General features: G+C 43.1%; 1 protein-coding gene across 2 annotated transcripts in view; it reads left to right on the forward strand.

Moving 5' to 3' along the window:
- The window catches only part of MAN1C1 (mannosidase alpha class 1C member 1), a 141,721-nt gene that overhangs the window by 84,864 nt on the left and 33,573 nt on the right, over window positions 1–23,284 (forward strand). For both annotated transcript variants that reach the window (XM_083751734.1, XM_083751733.1), the window contains exon 3: window positions 18,344–18,459. In XM_083751734.1, coding sequence (XP_083607860.1) covers window positions 18,344–18,459 — 116 coding nt within the window. The remainder of the gene's footprint in view (window positions 1–18,343; window positions 18,460–23,284) is intronic.

Below are 23,284 nucleotides of genomic sequence, written 5' to 3' on the forward strand. Positions count from 1 at the left end.
AGAAGTGTTTGGGGAGGCAGTTTCAAGCATACAGGGCAGTCAGGAGAAAGGGCAGTGTCCTCCGAGGGTGCAGCTTCCTCTCTCATCGGTTCTTATGGCAGATTAGGTAACTGGTGCTTAAGGAACTCAACATTTTCTTCTTTGTTGCCATCATTCTGACACGCAGCATTCTGGAGCAGGTGGCCATATTGGTGCATAATGAACGATGCATTTTCCATCAGGATAAATTCTGCAATAGCCCCAATCCAACATTAATACTTCAAATTAATTTCTTGCTTTATAGGCCATAGGCAGTGATTCTGCCAGTCTCCTGGCTCAAGATTACCAACTCATGGGAAGGGAAAGCAGCAAACTCCCAGTGATCATTTTCACACTTTAATCCCAAAAATGGGATTCCTGATGTTGCTTAAGGGGTGTGTGTGGTCAACCCCCCCTTCAAAGCCTTTAAGATCTGGGCTGGTGATCATAATCCTTACAAGTGATTCTGAGAAACTGGAATAATCTAGTTCTAGGATGCCATTCTGGTCTGGCCTTAGCATTCCTGCCATCTCAAAATTGCCTTCGTCCTTTACACCTCCCTGGTGTCTTCTCTGGTGTGCATCTGACCAAAGCTTTTAAAGGTTCTTTTCCTAGTTGCTTCACTGCTTCCACCTGACTGAATTTTACGCGTTTGATCTTTTTCCGGGGCAGCCCTCCTCCACTAGGGATCTCACCCTGCCAGCATGCTGAACAAAGTGAAGCATTGTTCCAGCTCTCTGCTTGCCTTTGTATGAAATTGCCACGATATCTTTGGTAATTCAACATCCTCCAGCATCATCCAAGTTGAGGAATAGTTCAAAGTCTTTTTTTTCCATGGCAAGATAGCTTGTTGCAGCCTCTAGCCTTCTGCTTGCAACTAAATGCAGCTCCTTCCGATGTTGAGGTACACACAGAATTGCTGGTCTTTTAATGGACTGTCTCTAGTCTGAATTATAAATAATGTTGTACAAGCTTTTCAACTGATGTACAAAAATATTCTAGCTTCCTAAAGTCATTGAGGTTGAGACTGCTGGTTGTGACTATCCAGGAGGGAGTTCTTGGGGTTGCAGTAGTGTGTCCCCTCCTTAAGGCAACCTCTCTGCCCCCTGAGATGTTTAAAAAATGCTATCATTCTTTTGGGGCAAGGGGCTTGAGAAGGTGGCAGCAGTCCAGTTTCAGACATGCTCGGAGGAAACTGATTACTTGGATTCCTTCTAGTCTGGCGTCAGTCCTGGCCATTTTAAAAAATATATACCCCGCCCATCTGGCTGAGTCTCCCCAGCCACTCTGGGCGGCTCCCAATCAAATGTTAAAAACAGTACAGCATTAAACATTAAAAACTTCCCTGAACAAGGCTGCCTTCAGATGTCTTTTAAAGATAGGATAGATGCTTATTTCCTTCACATCTGATGGGAGGGTGTTCCACAGGGTGGGCGCCACTACCGAGAAGGCCCTCTGTCTGGTTCCCTGTAACCTTACTTCTTGCAGTGAGGGAACCGCCAGAAGGCCCTTGGCGCTGGATCTCAGTGTCTGGGCTGAACGATGGGGGGTGGAGCCGCTCCTTCAGGTATACAGGCCATGGCACTAAAACTTCCTTGGTTGCCCAGGTGGATGACATTTTATGGAAGAAAGATAGGGGAAGGTATATCATCTGCCTTGCATGCAGAAGGTCCCAGGTTCAATCCCCAGCACCTCCAGGTAGGACTGGGAAAGATGCCTTGCCCCAAACCCTGGAGTGCCACTGCTAGTCATTGTTGACAGTACTGAGTTAGATGCACCAGTGGGCTGACTGTATTATGGCAGCTTCCCATGTCGGGTATAGCCATCTTCTGAGAGGCTAAGGATGGAGCTTCGTATTGCACAGGGACCCTGAGGATCATCTAGTCCAACCCCCTGCAATGCAGGAGTAGGCAGCTGGCTCATACAGGGATCGAACCTACAACCTTGGTGTTATCAGCACCACACTCTAACCAGGCTCATCTTCCAGTGAGTCAAATCATTGCTCCATATAGCTTAGTATAGTCTACACTGACCGGCAGCAGCCTTTCAGGGTTTCAGACAGGGGGTACTCCCAGCCCCACCTGGAGATGCTGGGGATTGAACTTGGGATCTTTTGCATGCAAGGCAGATGATCCCGTACTACTGAGCTATAACCATTCCCCGAATCTCCCGTCAATCTCTTACCACCCTCCTCTGAACTAAAATTTATGGAAACATAGGAAAGCTCAAGCTATTTGTCCATCTAGCCCAGGATTGTCTGCTCTTTCTAGCAGCAGCTCTCAGTTATCTGGGGAAATGTCTTTCCATCACCTGCTGCTACATTGTCCTTGCAGCTGGAGCCTTCGGGGACTGAGCCTGCGTTCAACGCATGTGCTATACCACTGAGCTGTGGTCCTTCGCTGGGGTCACTTGAGGGGAAAGAATGCCTGCTGATCCAGTGTGCCTGCAGTATAGATCAGCCTGTGAAAAACAGAGAGAGTGAGAGAAGGAGAAAAAGGGACATCTCCATTATTTAAAACAGAGTTCCAAATTGCAGGCAAGAGTTAAGAAGTGAATTCCCTAGACTATAGCAACTGGAAACTACTGGTTTAAGTGAAAGTAATGTGGATTGTTGGTTTTGAAACTTAGGTTGTAGATGAGGTTGAACTTTTGGATGGTTTAGGGTTTTAGCCCCGTTCAGATGTGAAAACAGGTAGTTATCTTCTTTACCTAAACAGTTCCTTGTGGGAGAGAGGGGTTTTCTGGTTTCCAGTTCTAACTGTAGAAAGCAGCTGGAAACAGTGGTTTTTCAGGAGAAGACATGGATGTAGTCAAATACTGATAGGCTTGGGTTTGAATTTGTTTTGTCTTTCCTGAATTATAGAGGCTTTATTCTGAATGCAGGCATATTTCTGGGAAGGTCTGTTTTCAGAACCACTGCTCTTCCTGCTCTTCAAATAGGCAGTCATAATACAAGGCTTGCAAGAGCTCATTCAGAGACGTCTGTCCGCTCTGGTCTAGTGACAGCGTAAAACAGCGAACCTTTGACTTCCATTCTCATTGTCTCTACATGCTCTCTCTCCTAAGTGCTGCTCAGATGAAAATAGATACTCCTGTTCTAAGTGAGAGAGCAGCTCATCATAGATAGATAAAAAAATAAAAATGCCATGGGGAAGCCACTTCAGAGCATGTCTGGTAGCCTCTGCATTAGGCTGAAAAGATATGGGATTTTTTTTAACATTAAAGGGCACAGTCCAAAGGGGGATGTCCCCTCTGAAACTAAGGGGAAGAGCTGATCCCGTTCACTGCAATGGAACTTTACACAAAAACACCCTGTTGGGTGGTGCCTGACATCATTTCATCTTTTTGACAAAAAATAGGCTGGTCTGTTAGACTGGAAGGCTCAAATGATGGCATGCTCTCCTACTGAATAGCCAGTGCAGTTCAGCACACAGGAAACTTACATGCAGGTGGGGCTAGAACTCTTCTCCCTGAGATCCCTTTTTTGTTTAGTTAATGCATAGATCCCCTCCCCTCTGCAACCCCCCCTTTTTTTTTGCTTAGAGTTCAGTTGCGGGAACCAACCACCTGAAGTGTACAGCCCAGACATGGGCTAACCATCTCCATGTGAAGTACATCCCTGAGAAAGAGAGAGACATTACACTGATCTGAACTTTCAGAAAGCTATCTGTCCTTTGTTTTAGCTCTGTGCTAAAAGAAATGCTTCCTTTCGTCTGTCCTGAATCTTCCCAACATTCAGCTTCCACAAGAGGTTAGTGACGGCAGCCAACTTGAATGGTTTTGGAAGAGACACGGACAAATTCATGGGCAGCAAGACTATCAGTGACTGCCAGGAGTGATGGCTGTGTTCTGCCACCACTGTCGGAGGCAGTATGCCCACAAAGACCAGTTCTAGTTGCAAGTGGGGAGTGTGCTGTTGCACTTAAGCTCCTGCTTGTGAGCTTCATTTTGGGGCATCTGGTTGGCTGTGGTGAGAACAGAGTGTCAGACTAAATGGGCCTTCGGCGTGATCCAGCAGGACATATTGTGGGGCCATTGGCAAAAACCTGGGTAGATGTTTATTTCCTATAAGAGAGATAGGGAACTTGAGACCAGATGTTCTTGCACTCCGGTTTGCCCCCCCCAACACAGTCAATCAGTGGTCAGAGATGTGAGCAACATCTGGAGGACCACGGGTTCCACAACCCTGGAAAGCTTTATTGGTTTGAACACTATTCCAGGAGAAATATTTTGCTTTGCTCACCCTGTAAAGTTTAGTGTGTACACACACACACACACACACACACACACACACTTGCTCCTGTCCCTTTATTTGCAGATCTAATCAAAGGTGCTGCAGAAGAAAGGAGCCGATTCTTAAGTCCCTTTGTAAGACAAATGCAAGCCTTCCACCTCTTGCTTCCTTGGACATCAAGCATTCTAGGAACAGGATGAAATAATAGCTTTGTGTCTTGTTACAAAAGGCCAATGCATCACTGAAGCCCGTCCTCTGTTGTGTACACGCTGCAACAGAGAAAGCGAAACCATTCATGGTGCTGGATAAAAGAGCAGCACTTGTTATTAATCCCTCAGCTCATTTCATGTATTTAAAGACATTTATTTTACACAGCAGCCCCTTTGCCAATCCAAACTTCTTTTTTCTTCATTTCAATTAAGCATGGCTTTTATTATTCGTCTCGCAGTTCCTGTTTAGTTGGGGGGGGGGGGGGAGGAATCTAGTTCTCTCTTCTCTCTCCTCTTTTATGAAAGGCTTTTGTGGATTATATCGTCAAATTAAATCAAGCCCATTAATGTGCTACTTTTGCAATATCACAGTAATAGTCTGTGCCTCGGGCGCTCTTTGGGGGTGTTTGTTTCTCTCCCCCCCCCCCCATATTTGCCTGTCTTCTCGCCAGTGTCCCATGTTGCTCAGAGCTGGTACATTTCTTCCATTAATAGAAAACAGCATAAAAAGCACATAATCATTAATATTGCAAAATCATTAGAGCTGATAAAAAGAAAGGAAAGCACTGGCTTGGGCAATGTTATTTTTCATGGTCACTGCATTTTGTAAACATGTTACAGAATCAGCTTTTTTTTTAAACAGCCTTGGAGCTTGGGACAGGGTTGTTTTTGTAGGGAGGGTGACTTCTCTTCCCTTGTGCTCTTTTCAGATTTTGCTAGTTAGGTCATCGTCCTTTGGTACTATTTTGCCACTAGCTGGCAGAAGCCCAGCCTTATCTTGCCAAGTTCTTTCTGCCCATGAGCAGACCTGAGGTTGACAAATTGATAGTTCACGCAGACCAAGGATGAGGGAAACAGAGACTGAATCAGCCCCTCAACCTGGGTTTCAGCTGCCTTCCCTGATACCTCCATTATTACTCAGGTGGATGTGAAACCTGAGCTACAAATGAGGTGCTAATGCTTGTTCTCTGAGATAAGCTGGCTAGGTTGTATAATAATGGCAGTAGTACAAGATGAGAGAAAGTTAAACACTGCATCTTTTTAAAAACAATTCCATTGTTTGCCTTGAGGACCAAACTAGGTGAAAAGTTTATGAAGTGAAGCCTTGCACATAACCGCGGGGCTAGTGGGCACATGCATGGGGCTGCACAATTTGTTGTCTTCTGTGTTTTTCTTTCAGTTTGACTGCAGAGCTGTGTGTGTGGTAAAATGCCACTGTTTTGTTTTTCCCCAACTGCTGGGTGGCCCACTGTATCCTTCAGGAGCAGGGCTTGTATTTTACCAGCAAACATTTGGAGTTAAATTGAAGAGGGAAGATCCAGTCGTAATCTTCAGCATTGTGATGTGGAGGGTGAGCGCTGGGTCCTGTGCAACTATGTACACAGCAACCAGTGCAGGATTGGGACCAGGACTGGAGCTGTGGTACATGGGCAGGAGGGTTCCCATGGAAGCAGTTGCTTAAAGGCAGCTTTCATAGAGTTGGAAGAGACCCCAAGGTCATCCAGTCCAACCCCCACAATGCAAGAATCACAGCTAAAGAATCCGTGATAGAGGGCCATCCAAACACTGCTTAAAAACCTCCTTTGCACATTGTGCAGTTGCAGACACATTAGTGTATGTGTCACAAGGGTCACAAGCAATCCCAGGTCCCTCATGCACATACTTTATACAAAGCATTGAAAATGTGTATGTGTTCTCTCTCTGACACACACTTAAACTTTGCAGGTGCGCCTTAAAAACATAATGTGTGAAACAACCTTGAGCAAGCAGGTCTTGTGATTGTGATTTTGATAAATTGTTGTTGTTTTATAGTTTCATTTTCTGTGGATTTTTTTATCATTAAGCAGTATATTAATGTGTTAAATAAAATAAATGATCAAATTCTCTTCTCTGCTACTGCAGTGGTCAAAGGTGCCCCTAGTTTTCGATGCATTGTTCATAACTGCCAGAAAAACATACACACTGTGTGTGTGTGTGTGTGTGTGTGTGTGTGTGTGTATTTGGTTGTGGTCAGCAATCTGCTGACTGGTTCAAAATTGTCAAAAGCGTTAATCTAGTAATTGAATGAACCAGCAAGCCTTTAAAACAAAAAGTCATTAAAGTGAGGTTGGTCCAACCATATGAAAGCCTTGCAGGAAATGCCAGCTTTTCTTCAAAATATGGTTTACCAATAATTATTTGCATTTATTTTAAAATATTTTCCAAACCTTATTTATGATGCTCTTACCTAATATTTGCTTTTAAAAGTTCAGTGCAGCTTACTTGATGCTCCCTGCTAGATTTCCCCTCCAGGTGGGTCCACATCTCTTTGGTCTCATGAGTAGATATTCTCTTCTATCACGCAGCAGGAGAATGATGACTGTGTTATTGAGACTGTAAGGCTGCTTCCCAGCCTCTGTACTGTGCCATATTATATTATTATCTATCATTAGTATTTTAATTCTAACTCTCCCTTCATCCAAGAATCACAGGGCCGTGTGCAGAATCAGAAACCATATAAAATATTATTATTATACATATGCACACAGGCTTAAAAACATCATATAATAATAATAATAATACTATATAGGTAATCATAGGGCCAGGTGAAAGACATTTGTGTCTGTGTTTGAATGTCCCAAGTCCTGAGCAATGGGGAGATATGGAGGCCTCAGGTACAGTTTGGCATAGAGCAGGAGTTTGGCCCCAAATTTCATTCAGGTGGTCCGTGTGTGGATTTGTGGTTGAAGATGGGAAGCAGCACCTCCATCACATTGAATATTCATATTGATTTTCAATGGTGTCTTATGCCTTCCTTTATTTCTTACATAGCATTTTATTTTATTCGCATGGAATTCAAATTGCAACACAACCAAATGTGATCTATAAGAAGTAAAAGAAGCAATAAATACACAATAAGAATCATACAGCATTTAGTATAGCACATTACATCTGCTACAACAGGCAGAAAAACAACCATTAAGTGGTCTTCCAAGAGCCTCAGCAATCTTCAAGTGGTCTGTGAGCCCTCCATTGTCCTATTTCCAATACTGCCCATGTTAAGCATGTGATGTGGGCCATTATCACTTGGCTTGTACAGAGGATGGAGCTGAGAAAAATGGCTTAGCCAAGCCTCCATGGTTAGTCCCATCAGGAGTTTACAGTAATAGAATCCACAGAGTTGGAGGGGGTTTGTGTAGGCCAACTAGGACAACCTTTTGGCTGCACAGCTTCTGCTCAATGACCTTGAGTGGGGGAGCCACCTGGCCCTCTTACAGGTGCCACATGACGCTCATTCTGCATTTGCAGGAAATTATCTTTCAGTGTGGCAGCACTCATACTTGGCAACTGCCTGCCTGTTGGCATTAGGCAGGCACCTTCACTGGACTCTTTTCAGTGTCTGCCTAAAGCATTTTCTTTAGGCAAGCCTATCAAGTCATGTAGAATTGCTGGCATGTGTTCCAATCTGGTTTTTAGCTTATTGTTGGGATGTCGTTTTTCATATTTTACATAGTTGTTTTAAACTGTTTTGACTCATGATTTTATTATTTTAGTAAACCGCTTTGAGGTCTTGCTATAATCAAGAAGTATATAAATATTTCATAAATAAGTTTGTTCATTTATTTTTATTTCTAGAAAGTACCACCCTCTCTTAATATATCAGGGTGGTTGGTGTGCATCAACATAAAGACTAGCTACAAGGGAAGGGAATTAAGCATTGCGTAGGGCTGTCATCATGGAAAAGCCATCTAACGAATTGCACTCAGGGGTGACTGCGGATGTACATTATTTTTTGTGACTTGGAAACTGCCGTTTTATTAATGCAGCTTAAATTTGCTGAATCTCACCTAATAGCTTCAGAGCTGGGTAGCAACTCAGTTTGAAGGTTGCCTGCAACTGAAAACCTGCAATAAAAGCCATACTCAGCCCTCTGGCCCTCCTAATCTGGCATGGTGGGTGCTCAACAACCCCTCTGCTGTTGCAGTCCAAGGCAGCAGAAAGAGGGGGTTGGAGGCATTCTGCTTGGTAGTGTGACAAGGTTGTGAAGCCCCTGGTGGTTTATACAGTGGGCGCTGGAGTCAGTTGTGCTTGGTCTGCATTTGCACTGTTGCCCCCTGCTGGAGGACAATGGCAGTAACCACTAGATCCCTGCTCAGTAGGGAATTTATACTTTGCTAGTTAATCCAGCAGCACCGTTCCTTTGACAAGGCTTGTTTTGGACACCCAGAGTGTTTGTTTAGAAACCTGCTGTTGCCAGTTGCTGTCATCTCTTAGCATTCATAACGGTGCTAGAAAGCCATGAGACATTTCACTGGAAATGTGCATTCATTGTCTGACAGAACAAAGGGTTCTCCGTTAAGAGAGCTATCTGATTTTGCATGTCATTTCTTGCAGCTAGAGAATGGCTCCCTGCCTTTGCCAGGCAGCTGTGGAGAAAACTGTGCTTTAACCAGAAAGAGCCTGGAGAGACTGTTTGGTCTCAGAGCTTGGTCCGAAGGATACATGTTACACCAGCCTCACTGGAGCTATGCAGTCAGTCAGGATCTCATAACACTAGAACGGAGGCAACATTGGAAGGCAAAAGGAAGTACTTCTTCACACAGCACATAGACTACTGAATTTGATCCAACAGGAGATAGTGGTCGCCATCAACTTGGATGGCTTTCCAAAAGGATGAGACATTTCATGGAGGATAAGGGTATCAGTGGCAGGGAGCCATAATGGCTATGTTCAGCTTCCACTGCGGAAGACAGCATTCTTCTGAATACCCTGTGTTGCTTGGTGTATGGCGGGTGTATAATCTGGACTCTCCACTTCAAGCACTAAAATGTCTTGGGTCTCATTTGTTCAGGCTCTGATCTACCTCAGATTGGGCTATCTGTTATCTCTCACGGCATATATAAGCCTCACTCTTAATTCCTGGCATTTATCTGCCTAGGCCACAACCAGAAACACAGAACAAAAACACTCTTTCTTCATTGCTGTCATAGTGGTAAGACAACTTGTCTTTTGCATTAAGCATCCCTTCAGAGACCATTCTGGAGATACCTGCCAGTGTGTTTGGTCTTTAATGGGGCTCTGCTTCTCTGGTAGGAATCCCATGCGTAACCATATTGGTGTGACCCAAGCAGCAGTTCTTCAGAATGATCTGGAAATGTGGTCTGACAAACTATTTTCACGCAGACATCTGTTGCAGCTGATTTCCCCAGGAGCACACCATTTGCTTTTTATCAGGCTTTAACACATTTTGGCTTCGAATTCATGGCTGATGAGTGCCACGAGTTATCAGAAGAGTTGTGAACCAATTAAAGGGTTTTTCTGTTTTAAGTCTCCTGGCAGTATTGCTTTCACTGAGTCATTCATAGATTTTAAAAACTCAATACTATAGGATCTTAATATACCCCTAGGGATTTTCTGCCCTTAAACACCAGACAGTTCAGGGTCTGTCTCCTCTCTGCTCTGCATCCAGGCACCAGAAACTCAATGGAGGGAGAGATTGTTTTACTGATGTCTTTGCCCTCTTTTCTTCCTTCTTCAAATTGAGCCACTGTGTACATGCTCCGGGTCTTGTTCCAGTCCATAATCTGGGAAGGCTGAATGGGAAAACATGCAGAAGTGGAACCTGCTCAACATGCTTCAGGCCATATACCCAGTGGTGTAGCACAGGGGGAGTTGCCTCAGATGCAAAATATCAACACCCAGTGCTGCCTAAATACATCTTCATGCTTCCATCTCTGGGCTCCGTTGAAAGCAACTTTCCTATGCAAACCAGGAAGTGACATCCCTGACACCGTTAGGCAGTTGAATATGCATGCGTACTCCATCCACTTCCCTCCTTCCCACCCACCTCCTCTGTGTGGCCCCGGGCACTGGCAACCCATGTTATAACTCATACACTCCCTTCTTTTACACCTGAACGAAGATCCTGTAAGAGCGTGAAGTCATGTAAGGTTATTCCAGAATTCTGCTTTTCTGGAGAGGAAGCAGACTGTTCTGTGGAGGACTGAGGCTAGGTGAACTTCCGTCTTGTTCATATGAATTGACAGATTAGGAGCAGAGGCTTTATTAAAATTGTTAGAGAGACAAAGGAAAAAGGACAAATTGTTATGGTTTCTGCTTTAGGAGACCTGACTTCATCGGTCGTTCAGAATTCTCTCAGATTGTCAAGAGGTAGATAGATACGGTTGGACTGATAGGCATTGTACACGTGGATCTTGTAAAAACCTTCTGACAAAATCTTTCCCCAAAGGCTATTAAGTACACATAGCAGTCACAAGATAAGAGGTCAGGGTAGCCAACAGGGCACCCTCCAGAAGTTTCTGACCTACAACTCCCAGTATCCCTGAACATCGCCCCTGGTGGCTGGGGCTGATGGGAACTAAAGTCCAGCAACACGTAAACCGCTTTGAGGTTTTATACAATCCAGCGATATATACATTTTATGAAATAATAACAACATCTGGAGGGCCCTGCATTGGCTATCCCTGCTTTGATGAAATGGTAACTGGTTAAGGAGGAGGAAGCAAATGGGTATGTGAATGTAGGGACCATGCTAAATTATTTGGGATGATGAAATCCAAGGCAGACCATGAAGAACTCCAAATGAGTCTGAACTGTTGGTGACTAACCAGGAAAGAGTTAGTGGGATTGCACTGGATAACTTGATGAGGAGGTCATCTCAGTGTGTGGCATCTGTGAAAAAGGCAGGGATTCCATGTGAAGCTCATTAAACTGGAGATTAAGAGGTGCTAATTGCCTTTGCTTTGCTGTGAAAGCCTGTTCTCTGTTTTTGAGAACTCTTGGTCTATGCTCCATTTCCGTTCGGACTTGATCATGCTGCTTGCACTGATTAATTGGCATGAACCCAGGCTGAGCACACTGTTTCAACATGGGGTATAAAAATTAAAGCTGTGTTTTTAAGGATGGCTTGAAAACTGGGGTTCTTGTTGAAATTTCAATGACAAAGTGGTAAGTACTCCAGCACCATTCACCAGAACTTGCCCTGTCTGGAAAGCCTTCAGCAATAACCCCTTGACACTCAGCACCAGCTTAATTTTTAGCTGCAAATGTAGCTATGGAGCTGTGGCACAAAGGCAGGTTTTTTAACTGGTAGCACCAGCGTTATGGAATGCTTTCTGTGCTGAAATATGAGAGGCCCCATCAGTATTGACATCCCACTGGCTCTTGAAAACACAGTTATTTAGACAAGCATTTCCCTCAACTCCTCACCTGAACCTCTGGGTGCAATTGCTGTTTTGACTGTTTTCATTGTTATGTTACTTTAATGGGCTTGTTTTATTCTACATTTTAAGCATGTATTTACAGTTTTGATGAAATTGTTCAACTGTATATTTTAATTCTTTTTTTTTATAATAATTTTTTATTGTTTTTACAAAACAAAACAAAAAACAGGGAACAAGGGTATAGGAAAAACAAACAAATCACAAACAAATACATAAAACATGACTTCCCCATACCTCCCCTTCTCTGCATCATTATTTTATAATGTGTCAGCAACCCTTCAGTCAATTTCTCTATATATTCTCATTAAGTTTCCCCCTTTAATTTACGATTTACAGCTGTAGTTCTTTGTTTCTAGCCTCTCGACATCTTAACCGTCCAGTATTTTACAGTAGTTCTTAAGGTATACTTTAAATTTTCTCCAATCTTCCTCCACCGCCTCCTTCCTCTGGTCACGGATTCTGCCGGTCATCTCTGCCAGTCCCATATATTCGATCACCTTCGTCTGCCATTCCTCCAGAGTGGGTAGTTCTTGCATCTTCCAATACTTTGCTAAAAGAATTCTTGCTGCCGTGGTTGCATACATAAAGAAAGTCTTATCCTTCTTCGGTACCAATTGGCCCACCATGCCCAGAAGAAAAGCCTCTGGTTTCTTTGAAAACGTCCATTTAAGGACTTTCTTAATTTCATTATAGATCATTTCCCAGTAGGCCTTAATTTTTGGGCAGGTCCACCAAAGGTGATAGAAGGTTCCTTCAGCTTCCTTACATTTCCAACATTTGTTATTGGGCAAATGATAGATCTTAGCAAGCTTGACTGGAGTCATGTACCACCTGTAAATCATTTTCATAATATTTTCTTTCAAAGCAGTACATGCCGTGAATTTCAAACCGGTGGTCCATAACTGTTCCCAGTCAGCAAACATAATGTCATGACCAACATCTTGTGCCCATTTAATCATAGCTGATTTTACCGTTTCATCCTGTACATTCCATTTCAGCAGCAGGTTATACATTCTAGATAAGTTTTTTGTATTGGGTTCTAACAGTTCCGTTTCTAGCTTTGACTTTTCACTCTGGAATCCTACTTTCCTGTCCAGCTTAAACACTTCATTTATTTGGTGGTAATGTAGCCAATCTCTAACTCTATGTTTCAATTTTTCATAGCTCTTTAATTTAAACTTTTCTCCATCCTTTTCTAACATTTCATCATATTTTAACCAATTTGAGTCCATGTTAAGTTTTTTAACTGCTTTTGCTTCCATTGGTGATAACCATCTGGGGGTTTTATTTTCCATTAAATCTTTGTACCTGATCCAGACATTATACAATGCCTTCCGTACCATATGGTTTTTAAAACTCTTATGCACTTTCACCTTGTCATACCACAGATACGCATGCCAGCCGAGGTTATTATCATAACCTTCTAGATCTAAGATGTCTGTGTCCTCAAGAAGTAGCCATTGTTTTAACCAGCAGAAAGCTGCTGCCTCATAGTAGAGCCTCAAGTCCGGCAGGGCAAACCCCCCTCTATCTTTTGCGTCTGTTAAGATCTTAAACTTAATTCTGGGCTTTTTGCCCTGCCAGACAAATTTAGATATATCTTTTTGCCACCTCTTGAAGCACTCCATCTTGTCCAGAATTTGTAAAGTCTGAAACAAGAATAACACTCTCGGCAATACATTCATTTTGATAACAGCTATACGGCCTAACAAGGAAAATTTCAGTCTAGACCATATATCTAGATCCCTTTTCACTTCTGTCCAACATTTCTCATAATTGTCCTTAAATAAATTAGCATTTTTTGATGTTAAGTTTACCCCCAGATATTTAACTTTTTTAACAATTTCCAAACCCGTTACATTTTGAAATCTATCTTTTTCTTCCGGTGTCAAATTTTCCCCCAACACTTTTGTTTTTTGTCTGTTCAATTTGAATCCTGCCACTTGACCAAATATCTCAATTAGGTCCAACACTCTTTTCGTACTCTCCTCTGGCTGTTGTAATGTTAGAACTAAGTCGTCTGCAAATGCCCTTAATTTATAATGTTTCGCTCCGACCTGAATACCTTTAACCAGCGGGTCCATTCTAATCATGTTTAACAAAACCTCCAGGACAGATATAAACAGGAGGGGAGACATAGGGCATCCCTGTCGTGTACCCTTTTCTATTGATATATCATCCATCACCATACCATTCACGATTAATTTTGCTTTTTGTTCTGCATATATCGCACCTATACCATTTTGAAATCTTTGGCCTACCCCCATTCCCTGGAGATTCTTCATCATAAAATTCCAACTAATATTGTCAAAGGCTTTCTCCGCATCCACAAAGATCAAAACTGCCTTTTTGTTAATGTCCGTTTCCAACAGTTCCAAAATGTCTAAAATATTTCTCACATTACTTGACATATATCTCCCTGGGAGAAAGCCTGTTTGGTCCTTATGAATCTCCCCTACTAGCACTCTTTTAAATCTTTTTGCCAGAATGTCTGCAAAAATTTTATAATCCACATTCAACAGTGATATAGGCCTATAGTTTTTTACTTGGCTTTTGCCAGTCTCTGTCTTTGGTATAAGTGAGATGAATGCCTCTTTCCACGATTCGGGAGCCTTTTTCCCCTCCAAAATTTGATTGCAAACTTCTTTCAATGGTTGAGTCAACCATTCTTTTAACATTTTGTAATATCCTGCAGTTAGACCGTCCGGTCCTGGAGATTTCCCCAATTTCATATTCTGAATGGCACCCTCTATTTCTTGTTCTGTTATTCTCCCATTTAAGGTCATCTTATTCTGTTCTGAAATTTTTGAAAGTCCATATTTTCTGATGAATTCCTCTATTTTTTGCTCGTTTGTTGGGCCTTGCGCGTACAGTTTTTTGAAGAAGCTTTGAAAACAATTGCTTATCTCATTTGGTCTAGTGATTATTCTTCCATCTTCTTCCAAAGATGTTACAGTATTCAGTTTTTGTCTTTTTTTCAATTGCCATGATAGCAGTTTCCCACATTTATCTGCCGATTCAAATGTCTTTTGTCTCATCTGCTTTATCTTCCATTCTATTTCTTGATTCATCAGTTCCATATATTGCATCTGATAGAATTTTATTTCTCTTAATATTTCTTGTGACTTTGGTTTAGATCTTAACTTCTTCTCTTCTTCCTTTATTTTTTCCAGGATTTTCTCTTCCCTCTCCTTTTGCTTTCTTCTCTTTAGGGAATTCTGCTGAATAAGAAAACCACGCATCACGGCTTTACTTGCATCCCAGATTGTTCTTTTCTCCACATTTGTTCTTAAATTTATCTCAAAGTATTCTCTTAAAGTTTTTTGGGCCTTCTTGTAGATTTCTTCATCTTTTAAGAGGGTATCATTCATTCTCCATCGAAATGTTCCCGCCGTTGTTTGTTTCATTTCCATTTTTACAGCATTATGGTCGGAGCAGGTTTTTGGGCAGATTTCTATCTTCTTAACTTTTGATGCCAGATTGCTGGAGATCCAAATTTGGTCAATTCTAGTCCATGTCATCTTTGCTTCGGAGAAAAAGGTTCCCTCTCTTTCTAGAGGGTTCCTTGTTCTCCAAATGTCTATTAAGTCCATGTTGTCGGTCATTTCAAAAAAAGCCTTTGGTAGTCTCCCATCCTTGGATATCACAAGTCTTTGGGCTTTATCCATGTTTGTGGAGACTACTCCGTTCATATCGCCCATCATTACAATTTTATAGTCCATAAAGTCTGATAGAGTCTCATGCAGTTTCTTGAAAAATTCCGCCTTCCCCTCATTAGGTGCATACACCCCTACTATTAAAAGTTTTTCTCCTTGTGATTGAATTTCAACTGCCAAATATCTTCCTTGCTCGTCCTTAAATATCATTTTTGGAGCCAATTTTTCTTTAATGTACATCACTACGCCTCTTTTTTTGACTTTATCTGATGATATAAATTCCAATCCTAGTCTCTTATTTATCAGAAGCTTCCTGTGGGTCCTGGCTATATGTGTTTCTTGGAGGCATATTATGTCCAATTGTTCTTTTTTTAGAATGTAAAAAACTTGTTTTCTTTTTCGGGGAAGGTTCAAACCATTACAATTCCAGGTTAGTAGTTGCAGAGACATCTTTATTTATTGATGGGTATCTGTTCCTCCGACCGCACCAAATAATTGTTCTTCTTCGGTTGGTGGTGGTGAAGTAAGTCCAAATGATAGATTTGAAATGTCTGTTGGTTCTCTTAGGGTCGCAGTCCCTTTTTGTAAGTCCTCAAAGTTTCTTGCCAGAAACTGGTCCTTGTCCAGTATTGTTTTGATCTTTATCTTCCTCCCTTTAAAGTTGAAGGACAATCCTTGTGGGAATTCCCACCTAAATGGGATGCTATTTCCCTTCAGCAGGTCAACAAGGTCTTTAAAGTAGGTCCTTACTTGCAAGATGTAACGAGGGATGTCTTTAAAAATCTGTATCTGAGAGTTTCCTATCACCAATGCCTTCTGAAAATGTAGATTTAATATTTTGTCTCTCTCTTCTCTGGTTCTTAATGTGATTAGACAATCCCTCGGCTTTTTGCCTTGTCTCCTGCCCAGCCGGAAGGCTGTGGTTATCTCAAAATCTTCTTCTCCTTCCCAATCCTCCAACCAAAATCCATGAATATTCTCTGTAAGGAATTCCTTAAGGTCGTCCTTTTCTTCCTCAGGGACAAGTCTCAGCTTCAGATTCTTCCCTTTTCTCTCAAGTTCCATCAAGGCCAAAGTTGCATCATGTTCACCCACTTTCCTCTCAATTGGAACAAATTTTCCTTTAAATTCCTCAACCGTACTTTGAGCACTCTCGGCTATCCTCCTCGTTTCTGTATTTTCCTGTATTAATTTATTTATGGAGTCGGTATGAGATGAAATCGTTGTTGTGTTCAGGTCTAATCTTGTTGTAAGTTCTGTCAATTTTTTGGAATTTTCTGCCAACTTCTTGGAGTTGTCTGTGGATTGTTTTGTCAATGCCTCTAGAGACTGGTTTATTTTAAGCAGTGCCTGTGTCATAGAATCCATTGATGCTGTTGTTACTCTTTCCTGTGCAGCTGGTAAGCCTGCCGTGGAGGCCCTTTTCTTTTGTGCTTGTGCTTTTGTTCTGGCCCTTGTTGATATTTCCTCCACTGGATTGCTCATAGCCAAGGTCGTTCTCACAGGAAAGGTTTAAGTGGAAAATCCCACTGTTATTTTTTCCAATGGAACAATGTCTCTCTTTCCCTCTAGAGGGAGTAAAATGTATCCCAAAAGTGAAAGTCACAAAGAAGCCTTAAGCATATATCAATACAAATCCAATAGTCCAGCACGAACTTTACTTTGTATCAAGGTAAAACAATCTTCTAAATAAGCCAAAACCGTTACTTTTTGTCAAATAGAGTCATTCACATCTACAGTCCGATTTTGACAGCTCCCTTTTGACAGTTCCCCTTTTCCGGCGATATAACTCTGATCAGGCAGCCCCTACCAGGGGGGTTTAGCGGTGAGGGGGGGTGACTTCTCTTACTGTTTTCAGCAGGTTAATAATGTCTCTTTTTTTTCTTCTTCCCCCCCTATTCCTGCCCAAAAGGGGGGGAGGTTACTCTCTGATGTCGGGCTTGTAGTTTTAAAAAGCACTTGTCATATAAAAACAACTTGATTTTTCGTTGCTTGATTAAACATGCAGTTTCCGGGGGGCAGACTTCCTTGATTTAATGCCTCCCGTTTTCAGCCAAATCCAAGTTTTTAAGTCCCGTTAATAGTTGTTTTTAAGTTCTTACTCACGGGTATCGATGCCAATTGTAGTTTCAGGAAGGAATCGGCGCTCTCCGTTAATGGCGACGCGGCTTCACTCTGCGGGCTGGGTAGCGACTCTCAGCACCGCGCTCACACCCGATGCCGCTCCGGAGCCTTTAAAAAGGCTCTTTCGCGGTACCGGGGGGCGCAAAGGTGCCCACCGAGTCTCCTTGTTCGCAGGCTTCAGCGCCTGCGATTTTGGGGGTCCCCCGCTCGCCGTAGCGGGTCAGACCCGAACTCGCAGAGCAGTCTCGCCTCGGAGCTCGAGGCTAAGACCGCCATTAAAACGCTGGCGCCGACCGGAAGTCTGTATATTTTAATTCTGAGTGGATATATTTTTGTAATTGGTTTTATACTTGGAAACCACTTAGAAGCCAATTTGACAAGTAAGCAGTGTGTGTGTGTGTGTGTGTGTGTGTGTGTGTGTGTTTTGTAACTCCCATTTACACCTCAGCCATTTCTCTGTTGCCTAGCTTCTCTGTTTGCCACACATACACATCCCAATCACAATTTCAGGCATAAACTCCTTGGGGAAGGAATTTGCCCCCTTTAAAAGTACCATATTATTTCATTTATGAATTGCTTCCTATGAAACATCTTGAAGCAATTTCACAATGCAATAAATGTGCATATAAAAGCATATATAGAAACAATTAAGAACCAATACATATATAAAAGCAGTTAAAACAATTACGTAGCTAAAAACAATAGCAGCACAGATGCCAGCCGGAATCTTGTATAAATTCTAAATGATAACGTGAATGCTAAATGCCATTTAACCATTAGTGTTTCTGGGGTTGTTGTTTTTTACAACCATCCATGCACAAACACATGGGAAGTAGAATAAAGATCCATTTCAAACTATTCTGTTTTCTGCTGATGCAGGAGGTCTCCGGGGAGCAACTGTGGTGGATGCCTTAGATACTCTGTATATCATGGAGCTGCAAGAAGAATTCCAAGAAGCCAAAGATTGGGTGGAGAAGAACTTTGACTTGAATGTGGTGAGTCAGTCTTTGAATATGTTTCTCTGAGCTGCAGAAACCACCTGGCATGTTTGGGACCCTGGAGTTTTGACTTTGGGCTCTTCACAAACAAAGGCATGCAGACCCAGCAGAAGCAAGCTGAGAATTGGGAATTGGTGCAGTTCTGTCAAGTACCAAGAAAGGGCTCATCCACACTTAACCTTTGCTGCAAACTTTTCTAGGCAAAGGTCCAGTGGCTTTCCAAGTCCGTGTCCAATCTGTCTATCTGTCTATTTATTTATTTTGTTTGTTTGATTCAGTGGTAACATGTCTATTTTCCCAGGGAAAGTGCCAGGACAAACAAACAAGTAAAATAATGGAGCAATCCATTGAAAACCTGATTGCCATTTACTCCAGTTCAGTGGTAAAATGTGGGTTTACCTAGTGAAAGCTCTGGTACAAAAGCAAAAAAACACTGGGACGCAGACCTGGAATTCCCAGACCTATGCCTAGAAACACTGCACAAAAGGAAGTGTGAATTGGCCCAAAGTGTCCTTGATGCTTCTTATTCTTTAGGAATTTCCCTTGATCACTGGATAAGAGCACCAGAGAAGATAAAATCCAATCATGTCAATTTCTCTGTTGCTTTCCCCTTAAGTGTCATTTATTTCTATCTCCAACTCCTACTCCTTGTCCACTCAGCAAGGTTGGTCGTTTCAGAAGTCAAACATGGCTGCAGGCATTTGAATCTCAAGTGTTAACAGCCTAGCACTTTCAATTTGTAATAAAATGTTGTGTTAAATCTAACACCACATTTTTATTGGAGGTGCAGAATGGGGCAACTTGGTGGAGGAGAGACTTGAACCCAAACCTCCCAGACCTGAACTGAAATCACTGGGTCGCAGGGGCTCTCTTATGAACATTTAAGTCTGATATTGGTATTTGGCCATCATAAATGGGTTTCTGAATCTTCCGCTTCAGTTAATCACCATTTGAAAATGAAGCTAAACATAACTTTGCATGAGCTAGTGCAGCCTTCTGTGTAATAAGCCTAGAGGCTAAATACTGGGAGAGAATCGCCACTGTTCTTCAGACCAATGAGAGTAGCTGACCTAGAAGCTGGAATAGGGATCAGGATCTTCTCTGGCCTATTTCTGTTAAGAGACAGAGGAGCATAGGAAGCCGGGGAACCTCAGGCCTAGGGCCAAATGCTGCCCCCAGGCCTCTCTTTGGCCCTCAGGTCTGCACCCTCCAGGCCACGCCTCCTCTTCCAAGCCACACTCCTCACTGGATAAACTTTGCACCCTCTTTTATTGTTTTTGCCTGGCTGGAATGTGTTCTTGGACTCTTATAATGCCTCTTACTTGCCCTGCAGAAGGGTAGAGAGGGCTGTGTGAGTGTGTGTAGAAACTCGCCTACTGTGTAGTGATGGCATTTTTATTAGTTGCTCCACCCACTTTTGTCTTTGGCCCCTCCCACAGCTGGTAAATGGTCACTAGAAGGGAATGTGGTCCTTGGCCTGAAAAGGGTTCCCCACCTAAAACAACATTGCCTACACTGACTGGCCATTACTCTTCAGGGAAGGGAACCTAGCAGCCCTAGCTGGAGAGTTTGCACAGATTGAATCTGCGACCTTAGCAGATGCTCAGCCACTGAGATACAGCTTCTTTGCCAGTCCCTGTGCCACTCTCACCTAAGGTTAGAGCTTGGTCGTGATATGCACAGGCTGGCATGCATCCCTTCGGTCTCTGCTTCAAGAACTACTGAGGTTTCAGATCCTGTGTTTACCAAGATGGTGTTCAGATTCTAATTTCAGAGCTGTGCTGCAGTTGTTGCAGCATAACTAGCATTTTCTTTAAAGCAAGAGCAGCTAGTTCAGCTGCCTCACCTTCCTAGAAAAGCGTCATTTTGAAAGAGGTGACCAGCACGAACTTGCAAATGGACAGTCACATCTGATAAATTCTGGTTGAATGGTTTGTGTTTGGCATCAGATCGATAGGCCAAGAGATGGAATAGACAGGGATAATTGATCTGTGTTTTCACAAAAGCTCTTCCTCCCACCCTATCCACCCTCACAGATCAATCTGAAAATTCAAGAATGAACCTTTTAAATAGCTGGATCGCAGGATTTAAATGTGGGTGAGACCAGGTCTGCATTAAAAACCGTGTGTGTGTGTGTGTGTGTGTGCATGTGCGTGCACACATATTTGATACTGTCAGCAGTCAAGAATCAACCAACATGAAGGTGCACTTGGAAAATAAAATATACAGTGCATTGTTCCCAAAGGCTGGTAACTCTCTGTGTTTTTGAGCAGAGATGAATTAACCATTTCCTAAAAGGATTGGACTTAAAATTTGAAAGCCCTAGGTTCAAAACTGGTCCAGTCAGAATTGGATGGTCCTGGGCAAGTGTCATGGCTGTCTGTCCCTCCACTGGATGGTGTGTGGGCTACACTTCAGGGCACCCCAGCCACTGTTTCCTCTCACCATCTCATTTCCCATGTGTGTTCATCTGATGCTCCCACCTGGCCACACACAGCCAGGCACTGGTAGCCTAGCATGGGGCAGGCTTGACCTATCTAACAGCTGGATTCAGCCACCTGCCCTGCCTGCACATCTGAGACCCAGTTTTACTAACGTGTATACTTAGATATAAAATGTCAGGCTTGTGGCATTCCACACATTACTCTAAAGTCACACCAACCTAAAAATGTTCAGAACTTGAAGTATGCCACAGTAGTTGTATATGTACCATACACAGCTTCCCTCAAATAACCCTGGAAATTGTAGTTTGTTAAGGGTTCTGGGAAATTGTAGCTCTGGGGGTAAACTACAGATCCCACCATTCTCTGTCAGGTGGCGAGGGGTGTGTGTGTGTGTGTGTGTGTGTGTGTGTGTGTGCTTTAAATGTATGGTGTGTACAGAGCCCTGGGCTCAGATCCCTGTTGCACTGTAAAACTCACTGGGTGACCCAGTTGCACACTCCTCATATAACCTTCCTCTTAGGTTGTTGAGAAGGCAATAAGAGGAAAACCATGTGTACCACTGAGAGCTCCTTGTGGGGAGTAAAGTGTGTGTGTGAAAGGGAGGGAGAGAGGGAGAGTTATTCCCTGTATATGATGTGAGGAGAGAAACCTGCGACCCTTTCTCAAGGCTGATGTATGCTGCTTTCTTGCACTTCCTTTCCATTTCCCTTTTTCTAATGGTGCTTTTTACTTATCCCTGAAGTAGATGTTCTACCTGGAAGCTGTGTATGCGTGCGTGCGGGTGTGTTGCAAGAAGCTGATATTTATTCAGAAAGCAAAACTGAATTGTCATGCAGGATCAGGCTTGAGGAGCAAATCTTTGAAAGGAACAATTTGACTGCAATTGCTTTGACATTTCACTGATCCAAAGCTGGATTATTATAGATCACAACTAGCTGCAGGTAAAGGGTTATCTGAAAGACTCCCATTTACAAATCAGCGGATGCCCAGGAAAGAAAGAAAGCTACGCAGGCCTGCCTTCTACACCATACTGTCCCAAATGTCTTTGCTTAGAAATACCCCATTGTCTCCTGCCTATCCATAACATACCCCCCCCCCAATTATTTGAACGAAATGAATATGCAAGTTCTTCAAACGAGACACAAAGCAGAGGGAACAGGAAGCATTCAGCAATCATGTTTCCTGCCTTCTCCTGCCAACACCCTTCTTGTAACGTTCGAACACTCGGTTGCTGGCACTGCTGGCCCAGTCTCCCACCTATGAATTTACATACGTTAGGGAAGTCATGTAAAACTATATTGGCTATATTGGATGTAGGGAACCTTTGACGCCTGGAGGTTGCTGAACAACAGCTCCCATCATCCCTAGCCATTGTCCCATTGGCAAAATCTGGAGAGCACCATTTTGGAAGCCCCACCCTTTCCTTTGCATGTGGGAAGGCCTCGTCCGCTGAGTAAAGTTCACAGCAGGGCTAGTAAGCAGGTAACTCTAGGGTTAGTATATAGGTAGTTTACAACTTACAACTTACAGTTCTTTAACATGCACACATTCAGCTTTACACACTTGGCAAAAAAAATTAAAATTAAAATGGGAGTGGGCGTCTGGGAAAACAGACTTTGGCAATCCCCAGAACGTAACCCCACTGTAAATTGAGAGTCACCTGTACTTTCCTCATGTGACTTCATCATTTTTAATCTTTTTAAGAACCCCTCAGGGATAGCCAACATGGTGCCCTCCAGATATTGATGAACTACAACTCTCATCAGCCCCAGCAAGCATGGCTAGTGGCCTGGGTTGATGGGAGTTTTAGTTCAGCAGCACCTGGAGGGACAAAGGTTCCCCACCACTGTGCTACATGATATGTGGCAGTTCACACATGGCCCTGGTATGTCAGTTTCACACACAGGAGCGGTTTATGGCATAGGGGCAGACTGTGGATATGCATATTCCCTCCCACTTCACATAGCCTCTTAAATGTGATCAGAGGCCTGTCTGCAAAAAAACCCTCACATGGAAAGCCCCTCCACCCCCGTTTTGCCAACCTATGGATTGTGTAAGTGGGATACTGCTTGGGAACCGACCTGCCCAGGCCCCAGTTTTCATTCGAAGCATAATGTGGATGAGGGTGAGCAGGTCCAAGGCTCACTTCTGCACCCCTTCAGTGTGTGCTGCAGCCATGTGTGATTTCTTCTCTAAGAGCACTGCTAGATATAGCACTGCTGGCAAAGGCCCTGCATTTCCATCTCCCCTTCCCCCATGCTAGCATCTCACTGCTAGGCACCATTATGTTCCCCCCACCCCTTTAAGCAGCTAATGGAAGTGGGCAGCGGCACGCTCAGTGCTATGATGTCATGCTGTGAGATTTACTGGAGGAGAAG

The sequence above is a fragment of the Podarcis gaigeae genome, assembly GCF_964106915.1.
Source record: "Podarcis gaigeae genome assembly, chromosome: 8".
NCBI lineage: Eukaryota > Metazoa > Chordata > Lepidosauria > Squamata > Lacertidae > Podarcis > Podarcis gaigeae.